Below are 13,476 nucleotides of genomic sequence, written 5' to 3'. Positions count from 1 at the left end.
AGCCATTTGACACTGAATTCAAGACTAATTACTCCATAAAACTTCCCAATTTTGTCTTCTTCACCTACCCCACAATTCTAACAGAGAGATCTCTAAGTCTCCTGTGAGCACCGACAACCGTTTTGAATCGTAATTCTTAGAGAGGAAAGACAGGCTCAGTGTCAAAATGTGAGCTCCCAGTTCACGCCTTTACTGCCTCCCCACTCCCACCATTCTTCCATCTCTGCCCCAGCCTTTGTCCTTTGAGGGAAATCAAGGTGACCGTGTAAGTCTTACCGGGGCTGCCCTTTTCTCAGTCCGAGGCTGTCTTAGTCAAGGCCCCTCAGGTAAGAAGTTTCCAGCCTCCCTTCCTCCTAAGGGCGACCATCTGCCCCCAGAATCCTAAGTGCCTTTGGTGGGACATTGGTTTACCTCTGTGAAGGAGAAGTCATTATCCCAAATTTACAAGCCAGCGAACCAAAGCTCTGGACCGGGAACAGAGGTGAATCTGGGTTGGGACCAACTGGGAAGAGAGAATTCAGGCAAAGCAAGTTTAAGAGCCTGCTTGGTGCGCCCTCTGGTGGACAAGGGACAATTTTGCACCCAGTGGGAGGGACGGGGAAGAGGGTATTTTAAAATGTTGCTAGGCCCCTACTTTTATTTTTGACATCCTTACCCCCACATCATAGTAAAATGCACCCGCATTCCACAGTAGGTATAATTTTTATAAAACTACATAAGAGTTGAGCTGGAGTAGACCAATGGACATGTAGATATTTAAATAAACATTTTTAAATCTGTTTTACCATTTTCATATTTTGAAGTCAATAACATACTTCAGAAACTCAAATATCTTCATGGGCTTTTGAAAAGTTTTTAGGTCCCTAGATCATCATTCTGGGAGCTAAGAAATGAGAATGAAAATTCATCAGTAATTCCAACAGGTCTATGTTGTCACTGTGATCAGATTTTACAAAATCTGATTCAATATATTATAGTTATATAATTATTCAAGATTCCCCTTCCTTCTCAAGTGAGTTTTAATAGGTCTGTATTTGCTAGGAGGTTCTCCATTTTATCTAAATCATAAGAACTATTGGCATAAGGGTAACTGTAATGTTCTTTACTATTATTTCATCTCTGCTTTATATATGGGTATGTTCTCTTTTTTCCTTTATATTATTTGCATCTGCTCTTTTTTTCTGCTAAACCTCACTAGGGATTTGCAATTTTATTATTCTTTTCAAAAAACAAAATTTTTGCTTTGTTGATCCCCCTCGATATAGTGAGTTGACCAAAACTTTCACTTTGTTTTTTTCTGTATGATGGCTTTAGTAGCATTTAGTTGTCTCTAACTTAATTCTAAATGGTTGTATTAAGTTGTATTATGACAGCTGTCAGGTGTGCATTTTTTAAAAATGTATTAAAGTTGGTGAATTTTTGTGCAGCCATTTTAATATTGAGGATGGAAGAAAATACACAACATTTTCAGCACATTATCCTCTATTATTTTGAGAAAGGTAAAAATGTAACTGAAACGCAAAAAAAGATTTGCACAGAGTGTGGAGAAGGTTCTGTGACTGATCGAATGTGTCAAAAGTTGTGAAGTTTCGTGCTGGAGATTTCTTACTGGATGAGGCTACAGGTTCAGGTAGACCAATTGAGGTAGACAGTGACCAAATGGAGGCATTACTTGGGAACAATCAATGTTATACCATGTGGGAGAGAGCTGACATACTCAAAATACCCAAATCAATAAAGTTATTGGTGCAAATGAAAAATGTGTCTTTTATTTTATGGAAAAAAAAACCCATACCGACATTTTGGCCAACTCAATAGCTACATCCTATAGTTAATTTCTGTTTTTAATCTTTATTATCTCATTTCAGATTCTGCAGGATTTCTGCATTTTTCTTTTCTAATCTGTCAAATTAAACACCTTAATTTTTAGTTTAAAGTTTAGCTCATTAAACTTTAGCCATTTTCCCTTTTTTCTATATATAATGTTAATATAGGGCTATATCATTTTCTCTATATAATGTTAATATCAGGCTATATAGTTTCCTAAAATTATCACTTTCACCACACCTCCAAATTCTGTCATAAGGTATTTTCATTATAATTTAATTGTAGATATTTTAATTTTTCTATTATGATTTCTCTCTGAATCCAAACTTGTTTAAAATCTTATATAATTTCAAGTATAAAAATTGTAATTATCTCCTATCTTAATTGTATTACGGTCAATAAATATGCTGACCAAGGTGAAGAAAGTCCACTACAATTTGTCTTTCACACTGATTTCAACTAAAACCTCCAGACTAAATACAAAAAGGATCTTAAAAGTAAGCAACAGCAAGTGCACCAGGAGAGGCAGAAAATAATAAAAATGCCAGTAAGTTTCCTGGGTATTTTTTTTGTCTTCTAAATTTAACCCAAAGGTGGTCTCTGTCATGGAACTGTGCAGTAGCCACAGATAACAAAAACTCTGAGAGAATTGTCCTCTCTCTGGCCAGAAGAAAAAAAAGAGAAGGCATTCCAAGCCAGAATCACCATTGTTTCTTCTTCTTCTTTTTGTCCTGGCTCTGCTCCCGTGCTGCTCAGGGTCAGGGGGTACTGTCACAGTGAGGGCAGCAGTGTGGGCAACTGAGACCTGTCTCTCTGGCAGAAGGCGCCATCTAAGGAGGCTCTTTGGGTGCCAAAGAGTGTGAGGAATTTCCTTCCTCACTCTTGTCTTTCAATGCTCTGTCCAAGGGTAACTTAAGTTTCTCACACCCAAACCCATGAACAGCATATTCTATGAGGTAACAGTGAACAGTCTTTCAATCAATAGAGAGAGCACTTGATAACAGAGAAATAAGCTATAAAAAAGAACAAAACAGAAACTTTAAAATTGAAAACTATAATATCCAAAACAAAAAATTTCACTGAGTGTAGTCAATGAAAGAATGTCAATGACAGAAAAAAAAATCACTGAATTTAAAGATAAATCAATTAAAATTATATAGTCTGAAGAAGAGTGAAACAAAACTTTAAAACTGAACATAATAAAATTATCGGACAATACTAAAAGGCCTAACATTTGTCACTGGAGACCCAAAAGAGAAGGAAAATATTGGCACACAAAAGTTAAAAAGTTCTTAAAATTAACAGAAAACATAGATTTACAGATTCCATTTCAGAGAATCTAAATCAGAAAAAAAATTCCAAGAAAATTGTGCCCAGAGAAAAACAGTGCATTACCTATAGAGAAACAAAGGCTCAAATGAATGCAGATTTATGCTAAGAAACCATGGAGACCAGAAAAGAATGAAACAGCATCTCTAAAATGCTAAAAGAACAAACTGTCAACCTATACTTTTATATCCAGTGAAGATATCCTTCATGAAAGTAAAAGGAGTTTTTTCAGTGAAAATAGTGGAGTGTCTTCAGAAATTTTCTCCTCCATAAAAGCAATGAAAGAAGTAACAAAATTTGTCAAAATTTGCCTTTTCAAAACTCTAGCAGCTAACCAAAGGCTTTCAGCAATACAAGATGCAATGATTCAACAAATGGTTGAACTGCAGAAATAACAGAGAGCTTTGTGGTATTTTCACTTGCCTTAGTCCCATGCCATGCTCTACAACCCTGTGGTAGCTCTGAACACTAACAGCCCTACTTCACAGAAAAACCTGTCAATCTAGCAAATGAGGGTGGCCCTCCTTCAAAGCTCATTCCTTTGGAAGACTCCATTTGCAATGCTGTCTTTCTTTGATCTGATGTGGAGCTTGACCAGTGCAAAAAGCCTTTTGTTTGGGAGCATTTGTTGAAAACAGCAACAGGCACTTGTAGGAGACCATTCTGCATGATGTGGGCCCAGCTCCCACTTGGAGATGCACAGGACCCACGCCCATGGATAGGTTCTCCTGTGGGGAATCAGGCCTGCAATGTGCCTAGGCCACTTTGAGTCTTGCTCTCGCTAAAAAACTCCCTCACCCTGAATTGAGGACATTTACTCCAAAGTAACTTCCTAAAATCCATGCTAAACCTTCCAAGGATGAGTGTAACTGGTTCAACTACTTTTGCCTTTTCATTTGCAAATATCCCCCTTCTGTGATGTAATTAGCAGCATTGGCTCCTTTGTTTTCTGTAAAAGGTAACCACATAAAGTGAACCTGTGCACAGTAAATGAGGACCATCATGTAATATGATGAGAAACCCAATAAAGGCTGGTCATAGCAAGGGCCAAGGCTTTTGCTCAGCTTGAGAGAAAAGCCATGCTGTCCCTTTTCCTCCACTGGACTCGGTAGTTTGTGTGAATGTCTCATTTCATCCATAATGACGCAGACACTGTGGGCCAGTGTCTGCATCAGGCACTTACATAAATTCACAAATGCCTGAACTAACAGATAATACTTGGAGTAAATAATAGACTAACCAAAAATATTAAAAGGACAATCTGGGGAATGTGGTGTCCATAAGAACTTTGGAAAGCTCTAACACATTCCTGGGAATATAGAAGAGCATGTACATGCATGGAGCTGCATGCATGCTCACGAGAAATCTGACCTTGAGGCTGTCTGCAAGCAGGAAGTTGAAACTATGGCAGAGCTGTCAACCACTTGGTTGAGTGTCGAAGGTGTGTCCCAATGTGCATGCAGAGCCCCTTGGTAAAAACTGAGAGACTTATTGATTCTACATAGTAAGGAAATGTTTGTTCAGTCATTAACTGACCACTGAGTTAACCAAGCAGAGACTTCATTGGCTATATGACAAAGAATAAAGACTTTAAAAATTTAGCTCAGAGAAGTCACTAAGCAAACAAGCAACAACAACTACAACTACAACAATTATGTATCCTAGAGTTGGAGGTAGGAAGCAAATACAATTTCCAAAGTTCCCACATTATATTATATTTAAAAATGCCCAGTTTTCAAAAAAAATTGAGACATGCAAAGAAACAAGAAAGAATAGTCTATATGTACAAGAAAGACAGTTAATAGAAATTGTTCTTCAGGAAGCACAAACATTGAACTTATTAGACAAAAATTCTAAATCAGCTACTTTATATATATTCAGATAACTCAAGGAAACAATATCTAAAGAACCAAAGTATGAGGATGCTCTCACACCGAATATAGAATATCAGTAAGATAGAAAGCCAGCCTTCCCTACACCCTACACAGTCCACCATGACCAGTCCTCCACTACCACCTGAGCTCCTCTCCCACTTCTCTTTCCCCTCCTTCACTAGAGATCTGACTCACAAGAAAAACAGAAGATCAGGGAACATGTTATACACTTCACTACAGGGATGTAGCCATCAAAATTCAGAATGTGAGAAAATCTATTGAACAAATAACCTAGTTTCTCCAACAAATAAATTGCAGGAGGGGGCAAAAAGGATGGAGGGGGAGCCTCTAGATTACAGGAGACTTAAAACGTATCAACCAGCAGCAATGTGAAGACCTAATTTGAGCTCCGATTTTATACATATTATGTATATATAAGTATATTTTATATAACATGTATGTATAATACACATGCACATGCAATTGAGGAATTGGAGCCATAAATAAATGTGAGATATTAAACAACTAAGAAATTACTATTAATTTATTTTAGTTATTAAATTCGATTATGGGGGTTTTTTAAAGGTTTTTATTTCTTTTATTTTTAGACAGAGGGGAAGGGAGAAAGAGAGGGAGAGAAACATCAGTGTGCGGTTGCCTCTTGCATGCCCCCTTCTGGGGTCATGGCCCACAGTCCAGACATGTGCTCTGTCTGGAAATCGAACTAGTGAGCCTGTGATTCACAGGTCAGAGCTCAATCCACTGAGCCACACTAGCCAGGACAGATCATGGTTACATTTAAAGAGTATTTTCCATTTAGGATAGATGGGGAAATAGGTATGGATATATTGATGTAATAATACATGGGTCGAGGGCAATAGATGGTGCGTAGATGTAAGTAATATCATTGACCATAAAGTGACCACTGAAGCCAAGTCAGTGTCTTAGTCCATTTGAGCTGCTATTAAAAAATGCCACAAACCTGATAGCCTATAAACAACAAATATTTATTTCCCACAGTTCTGGAGGCTGGGAAATCCAAGATCAAAGCACCAGCAGATTCAGTGTCTGGTGGGGACACTGTCCTCATTCACAGCCGTCTTCTCCCTGCAGCCTTACACAGCAGTGGAAGGAGCAAAGGAATTCTCTCTAGCCTCATTTTTAAGGGCACTAATCCCACTGCTGAAGGGAACTGCCCTTACAACATCCTCGCCTCCCAAAGGCCCCCCCATCCTCATACCATCACTTTGGTATTAGGTTTCAACACCTACATTTTGGTGAGGGGTGGGAAGACACAAACATTCACCCCAAAGCACAAAGTAATGGGTAGAAGGGAACCATTTTATTAGATAAAGATCAGGCTGTTTATATGTGTAAATTTTTCCATTTGTCTTCAAAATCTGCTGGTCTACCATGTGAGGAAGCCGGGTCAAAGAACGGCTCACAGTTCCCTGGAAAACACCAGGAGCCATCGCCGAGAGGCCTGCAGTACAGCAGTAAGGGAACAATAAGCCCTGGAAACCAGCACCTGAGTCTGTGTGTCCTTGGACTTCACTTTTCTGTGCCTCTGTTCCCTCAGATGTGAAGTGGAAATAATAATGATATCTACTCCATAAAGTTGTCATGAAGATTAAATGAATTCATAGATATAATGTGCTATCTTAGAACATTGTCTTGTCTATAGTAAGCACTCAAAAAATGTCAACCATTATTATTATTACATAAGAAAAGAAGTTGAAATAAATCACCAGGGTCTTGAAACACATGTATCCAAAATATGCTTTTAATCTTGATGAGGTTCACAAATGGCACAATATTGACATTTCCTTAAACAAATTATACAATCAGGTTCTTAGACAAGAAGGCATAGCATCACCGTTACAACAGAGCATAGCATCACCGCAGAGGCCACAAGAGGCAGTGATGTCGCGTCCCCCTGCGGTTTGGCAAAGCTGCCATGGTCAACAGGATAGCTCTCTCAAAGGACCAGTTTGCTACCAGATAAGCTGATGAGAGATGCTATCACGTTTACTGCACATAGAATCAAATATAAAAAGGATGCACAACAAATATGGAATTAGCTCATTTTGCATTCAATTTCATTCCTTTTGATTGACAAGGGTGGGTTTGGGGGTTGTTTTTTATGTGTTTGTTTTTTGTTATCTATTAGGATGCAAACATGTATGTCTTCCATGGGGCCTTCTCACCAAGTTGTTGTCAACAGAAATTAATAGAAGTGGTGAGTTCAGCTTCATGGTAACCTGAGATGAAGAAAAATTAAGAAAGGAAGAAGAAAAAGGAGAAGATTGAGAACTAGGAGAATAAGAAGGGAATAAACAGAATTATTACTGAAAAGAATATGAATGTACAGAAGTGCTTCTTTAACTAAACAGCATTTACAAATTATGGGTATGAGATGTAAGCAGGCTTTTAAAACAAATGAAAATAAAAACAATCCAATAGTCACAATGAACATTAGCAGTAGTATTATGAATACAGCCCTCTGGACTGAAACTGTGAGCATGGATCAAGAGTTGAGGGCTTTCTGAACCTGAGTTCATTAATGGGGAGTAGCCCAGGCTAAGGTTTGCAGGGCCCTCCTTTTCTAAATTCAGCAAGCATTTTTTTTTTGTTTATTTCTCTTCTCTGAAAGATGAATTTGCATCTCTGCAGCCTGACCTTGTGCTCTGACTTCAAGCTGAGTTGTAGAAGGAACTCACTACATCAGGAGGAAGAATGCAATTGGAGAGGAGGATCTGAAGGACCTACCAGGTTCAGTGAATTTCAAAATGTGGATGTTAACCTCCAAATCCCTTCCCCTCCCATCCAACGGTATAAAGGCAGTCACCTGCCTGGAGTAGGTTAGCATCTCAGGCCTGAAGGTCTCTACGGCGACGACCAAAGGCATCGGAGCCCACGTTGGTGGGCACGAAGTCGCTCTTCACCATGCCTCCAGATCTGCTCAGCAAGTCTGCCAGCCGATGGGTTACACAGGTAGAAGTGTTGCAGGCTCTCTTCTGGGCGGTGACACTGATTTGCAGGATGGAGAAAGAAGAGAAAGCCTGTTAGTAAGAGGCTGGAATCAGGAGCCTACCCCATGGGACCTCCTCTAAAAGAATTGTAGCTCTTCAACATACCACTTAAGAATAAGTGTTTCTCCTAAATGCAATTATCAAAGCTGTTAGAGGAAATGGCCTGGATAGACTTTGCTAGCAGCCCTTCATGAAAAAGAAAAAGAAGCCCAGTGCCTGACCATGGGACATATGCTGAAATATTGCCCTTATCATCATGTACATATAATGATCTTGAGATCAGGAAGGAGTACTCAGCAGAGGCCCAGCCCCACCCCAGGAACACAAGAAGCACACAGAAGCTGTGCTCCAGCCATGGGCACCAACAAAACCATTTCCCGTGGGAAAATTAAAATTCCCTGAAGTCTTACCTGGAAAAGGCTCAGAGGACAGGGCTTGCAAGATCCTTTCCAAGAAGTGATTGCCTACTCCTCAGCACACCTGCTCTTGATGCTGGAGCTGGTTCCCAGGGACCACTCACCAGGCCCTGTATCCAGCTACCCTGAGGCTAGTGTTACTCTTAAACATAGGCCCTGGGCACTCTCAAGCCTTGAAGAGGGACCAGAATAATGACCACCAAGTGTAAACCCTTTTAGAACAAAGGTTTATTCATCAAGGATGATGCATGAGGGATACAGCAGAAATTGCAGGGTTCTGCTGTGATCTCTAGGCTTCCCTCACTCTCTCTTACCTCGAACCTTGTCTATAGGTCCTGCTCTCTCTTGCCTTCCATCCTGAGACCCCCAACATTCTCTGTCATAAGCAAAGCTACCAGTACCAGCTTGAAGAGCAAGCAGATTGAAATCTGCATGCATGAAGTTCAATGAAAGCAAGAAAGGAAATCAGGAGGGAGTGTAAGGATTTCACTTGGAATCCTGGAGCAACTCAGAGTTGGGGTAGCTACCCATCTCCAAGCCGCTGGCTCTATCCCTTTTCTTGCTGGGTGTTTCAGCCCAAAGCTGGGTGTTTCAGCCCAAAGCATATGAAAGTTGTTCATGTACTTCAAGTATGTGCCCAGCACACAGGTACTCAGATTACTGCACCGCTTAGCTCTGGAGCTGTCCAGGCTGCCGAGAAAACACATGCCAAACAATACCATGCACTGGGTTGGCCCCTGGGAGCAGTCATGCAGGTTCGACCAGGAAGGAGTCATTTAGATTCACTTAGAGCAGCAGCAGGAGGGACAGGCAGGAGGACAGCTCACACATTCTCCGTTAGAACTCAGATGGTTGCTGAGCCAGGGCTGTGTGGGGAAGGGCTGTGGTGGGGAAGGAGTGACATTTCCTGGCCTTCCTCATGCTGTTCAGGTCTTCATGCTCTGCAGAGAGGTTCTCAGGGCAGATGCAGGTGCAACCGTGGCTCTTACTGGGCAGTGCCAGGGCCAGAGCAGGAGTTGGTGTGTGCTCCAAGCTTGGGATGCACAGGGAGGTGGAACTGGAGAAGGGTGCTCACCCCAGCCCAGTGACAGCATGCACATCTGCAGAGATCCTACCTCAGACACTGCTCTACCTGACCCCACCCTCTGCAAGGCCTTTGGTGGCACCTTGCACATGTGCAACAAAGCCTCCTTGAAGGTGTGAGAGACCAGCACACACAGGTTAAATTTCTAACACACCCTGAGGTATACTGGGTCCACCTGCTGACTTCAAACTTACCAGTCTTAATTCATCTGATGCTGGGTCATCTCCTCAGTGGGGCAAGACCAATTCCCAGAGAAAGTGATGCCACACCTCCTCATTTCATTTCCTAACAGCTTTCAGAAATGGATCTTTTAAATACGTCTAACCACAATCCCTCCAGCTGTCCCTGGACCTCTGTCTCCCATGCAGCATGAGAATGGCTGGGCTCCAGGGCCTGGTGAATGACAGCCTGCTGGACTCCTGGCCAGATGTTGTTTTCCCTACCTGCCTAGGATATGTCCTCCTGGATATGCCAAGGTGGGTGGGGAGCCTTACCTGGAGTCCTCTGTCTCCTGCTCCTCCTGCTCCAGCTCATTGGTCTTCCTCTCTACATAAGCCTGCAGCAGTGCAGCCAGTAGGAGGCGCCCTTCCTTCTCACTGAGTGCAGCAGGGTCGAGGTCCGGGAGGCTCTCCAAGGCCGACCTAGGGACGGGCAATCCCAATACAGGCTCTAAGTCCCAGTCTGGCCCCTCCCCAAGACAAGCAGCCAGTCCTCCTGCTCACTGTGACTTGCCCTGAAAATGTTCCCTTCTCTCCCCACTCCCAGCCCACAGGGCTTGGGGCCACTGTCCACCTGAGGGCGCTGATTCACTAGGAGCCTCTGTTGTGACTTCAGAGGCACAGAACTGCCCGGTCCCAGGGGCAGCGGCTAGTACCTTCAGGCTGTCTCACCTGAATGGTGCTGCCTGGAGGCCGCCTGCCTGGCACAGGACCAAGATGCTGAAAGCCAAGAAGGGGGAGGACTTCCCGAAGCCCATGATGCCTCTCTGTAAAAGGAGAATAACGTTACTGTGGCACCGGGAGCAAGCGTGGCCTGGAGCCTGCAGACCTAGGCTCCAGTCCTGCCTCTGCCACACCCGCCTTGTGTCCTCAGGCAGGTTACCCCACCTCTTCACGCCTCGGTTCTGTTCATTTGCCACACGGGCTGTTGTGAATCTCAAAAGATACATTTTAGTAAATGTCTTGGTAGAGCAGAAACAAATGTCCTGGGGTGAGAATGGGAGAGTTCTGGCTTTGTTCTGCGGGAAGCCAGAGAGAAGCCAGAAACGACCGCGTGCGCACACACCCAAACCTCTTGCCCTGTACAGAAACCAGGCGCGGCCCCGCCCTGCTGTATACTTAATCTCCTGTCTTCTCCAAGACCCAGAAATCTGGGAGCACCTTCCCCTAGGCTGAACTTCCTGCTAAGTCGGCAGAGAGGAAAGCGGGAAGCATAAATTGGAAGAGTGCTGTGGGTTTGAATTTGGGGAAAATTTAACATGCGGGGTACTAGTGTCTCCAGGCTGCACTGGGAGGCAGGTTGGCTGCAGATCTTCGGCGCCGGCACCCCGAGTTGAGCCCACTGTTGTGGTTCGCTAACTGCACTGCCTCAGGTCCATGCCACTGACTGTCCCAGGGACACTCGCGGGCTGGAGGCGCCCCAGAGGAAGACTCAGGCTCCACAGACCCAGGGCCGAAATGGGGTCCCTGCGGACAGAGACCGCACAGGGCACTGCCAGACCCACCAAACTCCGGCAGGATGCTGCACACCGACGGGCACCAACACGAGGGCCGCAGACTCCCCTATCTGGACTCACGGGGCTTCCAGCAGCCAGGCGAAACCCTGGGGGTGCTTGGGGTTCCACTGATGTTACTTAGAAGAAAACGCACCGATGGCCCCAACCACCCGCCTTCTCCCAAGAGGGACAAAGAGCTAGAAGCACCTGCCTGTAGCTGGGCCGAGACGGTCGTGAGAGGCAAAGGAAAGGCAAGCAGGCAGGCAAGTGGAGCAAATTGGGTGAACTAATCCTGAAGCAGGTTATTAAAGTGGAGTGGGTAGAAGTTCCTCACCTGGAGGCTTGAGTCGCAGGAGAGTGCAAGCGGCCGGTCCACCCGGATGGACACAACGCCTGCTGTGGGCGTCTTCCCCGCGGAGCCCTTGGCTCTTATTCCAGTGATAGTGGGAGGGGGGTCCCCACGAGCCCACGCGGCCAATCCAAAGTGGCCAGGACCGACCAGCTCCGATTGCGTCATTGCTCCCGCTCCCGGCACCGGTCCACTAGGGAGGAGAGCCATCCGCTCAGACTGTCTTTTGCAATGAGGTCATTGCTTGGAGAGCTTGAGGGCTGGGTGAGGGTGGAGAGCCTTCGACGTCCAGAAAGTGGGGACAAATCGGGGAATTTGGAGTCACCAAAAGTGACTACTCTCACTTTTCTTGGCGCCTGAACCCGGCCTCGCACCCCCGTCCTACCACGCCAGTGCAGCCCCCAGCTGGACACCCCCCCCCCTCAGGGGGCTGAACGGCAGTCCTGGGGTCTAAAGGTATCTCAGCGGAAACAGCCCAAGCTGAAGGAGGGGATGGTGAGATAGAAGGGCCTTGACAGATTGCTGTCTTTGGACCACCTGGGCTGCTCCTCTGACATCCTCTGTCTCATTCCCTCCCCCTCCTCACCCGCCTAGGGCACCCCACCCCTCTCGCCCTGGCTCCCTGCCAGCCCCGCAAAGTAACTGTATTTCCAGTCTGGCAGCCAAGCCTCTTGAGCCTCACTCCTCTAGGACGGGTAGGCGTGAATGAGAGAACTGGGGAAGGCGCTAAACTAGCGCTGTGTACGCGTCCCTTTCTAGCTGCCTAATCCTCGAAATGGAGTTGAGCGTCCGAGACCCTCCCCGACAGCGCGGGTGTTGATTTACACAACTGCCCGGGGCCTCTGGCATTGTTGCCAAGCTGCTGGGCGGGACAGCCTGTGCCCGGGTCTCTGCGAGTCTCGCCCCACACTCACTTTTCCTGAAGCGCTTGACTGTTAAGCAGGCCGTTGGAGCGCCGACCCACCCAGGAGAGTGGGTGCTGCAAGCCCGAAAGGAGCCCTCCGGCCTTTCACACCCAGTTACAGACCCGCAGGGGGCAGGGGCGCGCCCTCCCGCTTCCCGCAGGGCTCAAGTCCCGCATTTACATACCTGGACCCCAGCCACACGCCCTGCCTGTCGCATTCACACACCAGTCTCCGCAGATAAGCCAGCCTTCGCCGAAACAGAAGCGCCCGCACCAGCTGTTTGCAAATGAGCGTTCGCACCCACCCAAATCAACTTCACCGGGACCAGAAAGCAACCCCGAGAGTTTCTGCTTTGGGAAACAGTCACGTTTTATATGCACAGGGGTACACCTTGTCTCCCGCCCCCCCGCCCCCAGCACACCCATAGGCACACGCACATCCACGCGCACGGAGCCAGCCTCTCCCTTTTTCTTAAGGAAAGCCTGGTTCTCGGGTCCACACCGTCAGCGCTCGAGGCACCCTGGCATCGAGAGAAGACTCCAGCTGAAGCCACAGATTGGGCTGGGAGGTTGAGGCAATGCGGAGGAAGTGAGGGAACGCCACCCACCAACAGGGCCTCAGGCTAGCCCTGCACCGCCCTGGGGCTGAGGACCCAAATGCTCCCGCCTGTCCCTGCTTAGTTCTCGAGGCCTTGCCCAAGAGTGCGGGGCAGGGAGGGCGTAGCCCGAGATTTGTGGGATCCCCACGGCTGGTTCTACTCGCTTGTGCGGCTCAGAAAGAGGCCCGGGGGATGTCTGTCTAGGCCTCTGGGCCTCATTTTCTGCAGCCCTCAGAGTGCTCAGAGGCTGCTGGGGCCGAAGTCGCCCCGCCCCACTGGGACGCCGTTAGACACCTAGAGCGTGGCTGGGGGCTGTAGCAGACATGAAGCAGAGCTGGAGGACTCCCA

The 13,476-nt window shown here is 46.0% G+C and overlaps 2 protein-coding genes across 2 annotated transcripts in view; both read right to left on the bottom strand.

The window, feature by feature from the left end:
* The window catches only part of INSC (INSC spindle orientation adaptor protein), a 131,003-nt gene extending 129,859 nt beyond the window's left edge, over positions 1-1,144 (bottom strand). The window contains exon 1 of the mRNA XM_036029070.1: positions 786-1,144. Within this exon, the coding sequence (XP_035884963.1) occupies positions 786-794 (9 nt within the window). The 5' untranslated portion in view covers positions 795-1,144. The remainder of the gene's footprint in view (positions 1-785) is intronic.
* A 5,653-nt stretch (positions 1,145-6,797) lies between these two features.
* Positions 6,798-11,752, bottom strand: LOC114500372 (calcitonin gene-related peptide 2-like). Its single transcript, XM_028517045.2, has 5 exons — positions 11,611-11,752; positions 10,453-10,547; positions 10,057-10,203; positions 7,879-8,060; positions 6,798-7,291 (listed from the first exon to the last, which is right to left on the bottom strand). Exons 2-4 carry the CDS (start codon positions 10,536-10,538, stop codon positions 7,901-7,903), a joined length of 393 nt encoding a protein of 130 aa, XP_028372846.1. The 5' UTR covers positions 10,539-10,547; positions 11,611-11,752; the 3' UTR covers positions 6,798-7,291; positions 7,879-7,900.
* Positions 11,753-13,476: the final 1,724 nt, after the last annotated feature.

The sequence above is a fragment of the Phyllostomus discolor genome, chromosome 6 (genome assembly GCF_004126475.2).
Source record: "Phyllostomus discolor isolate MPI-MPIP mPhyDis1 chromosome 6, mPhyDis1.pri.v3, whole genome shotgun sequence".
Taxonomy (NCBI): domain Eukaryota; kingdom Metazoa; phylum Chordata; class Mammalia; order Chiroptera; family Phyllostomidae; genus Phyllostomus; species Phyllostomus discolor.
The sequence above is the reverse complement of the archived record's forward strand: the minus strand, read 5'-3'. Positions and strand labels throughout refer to the sequence as shown.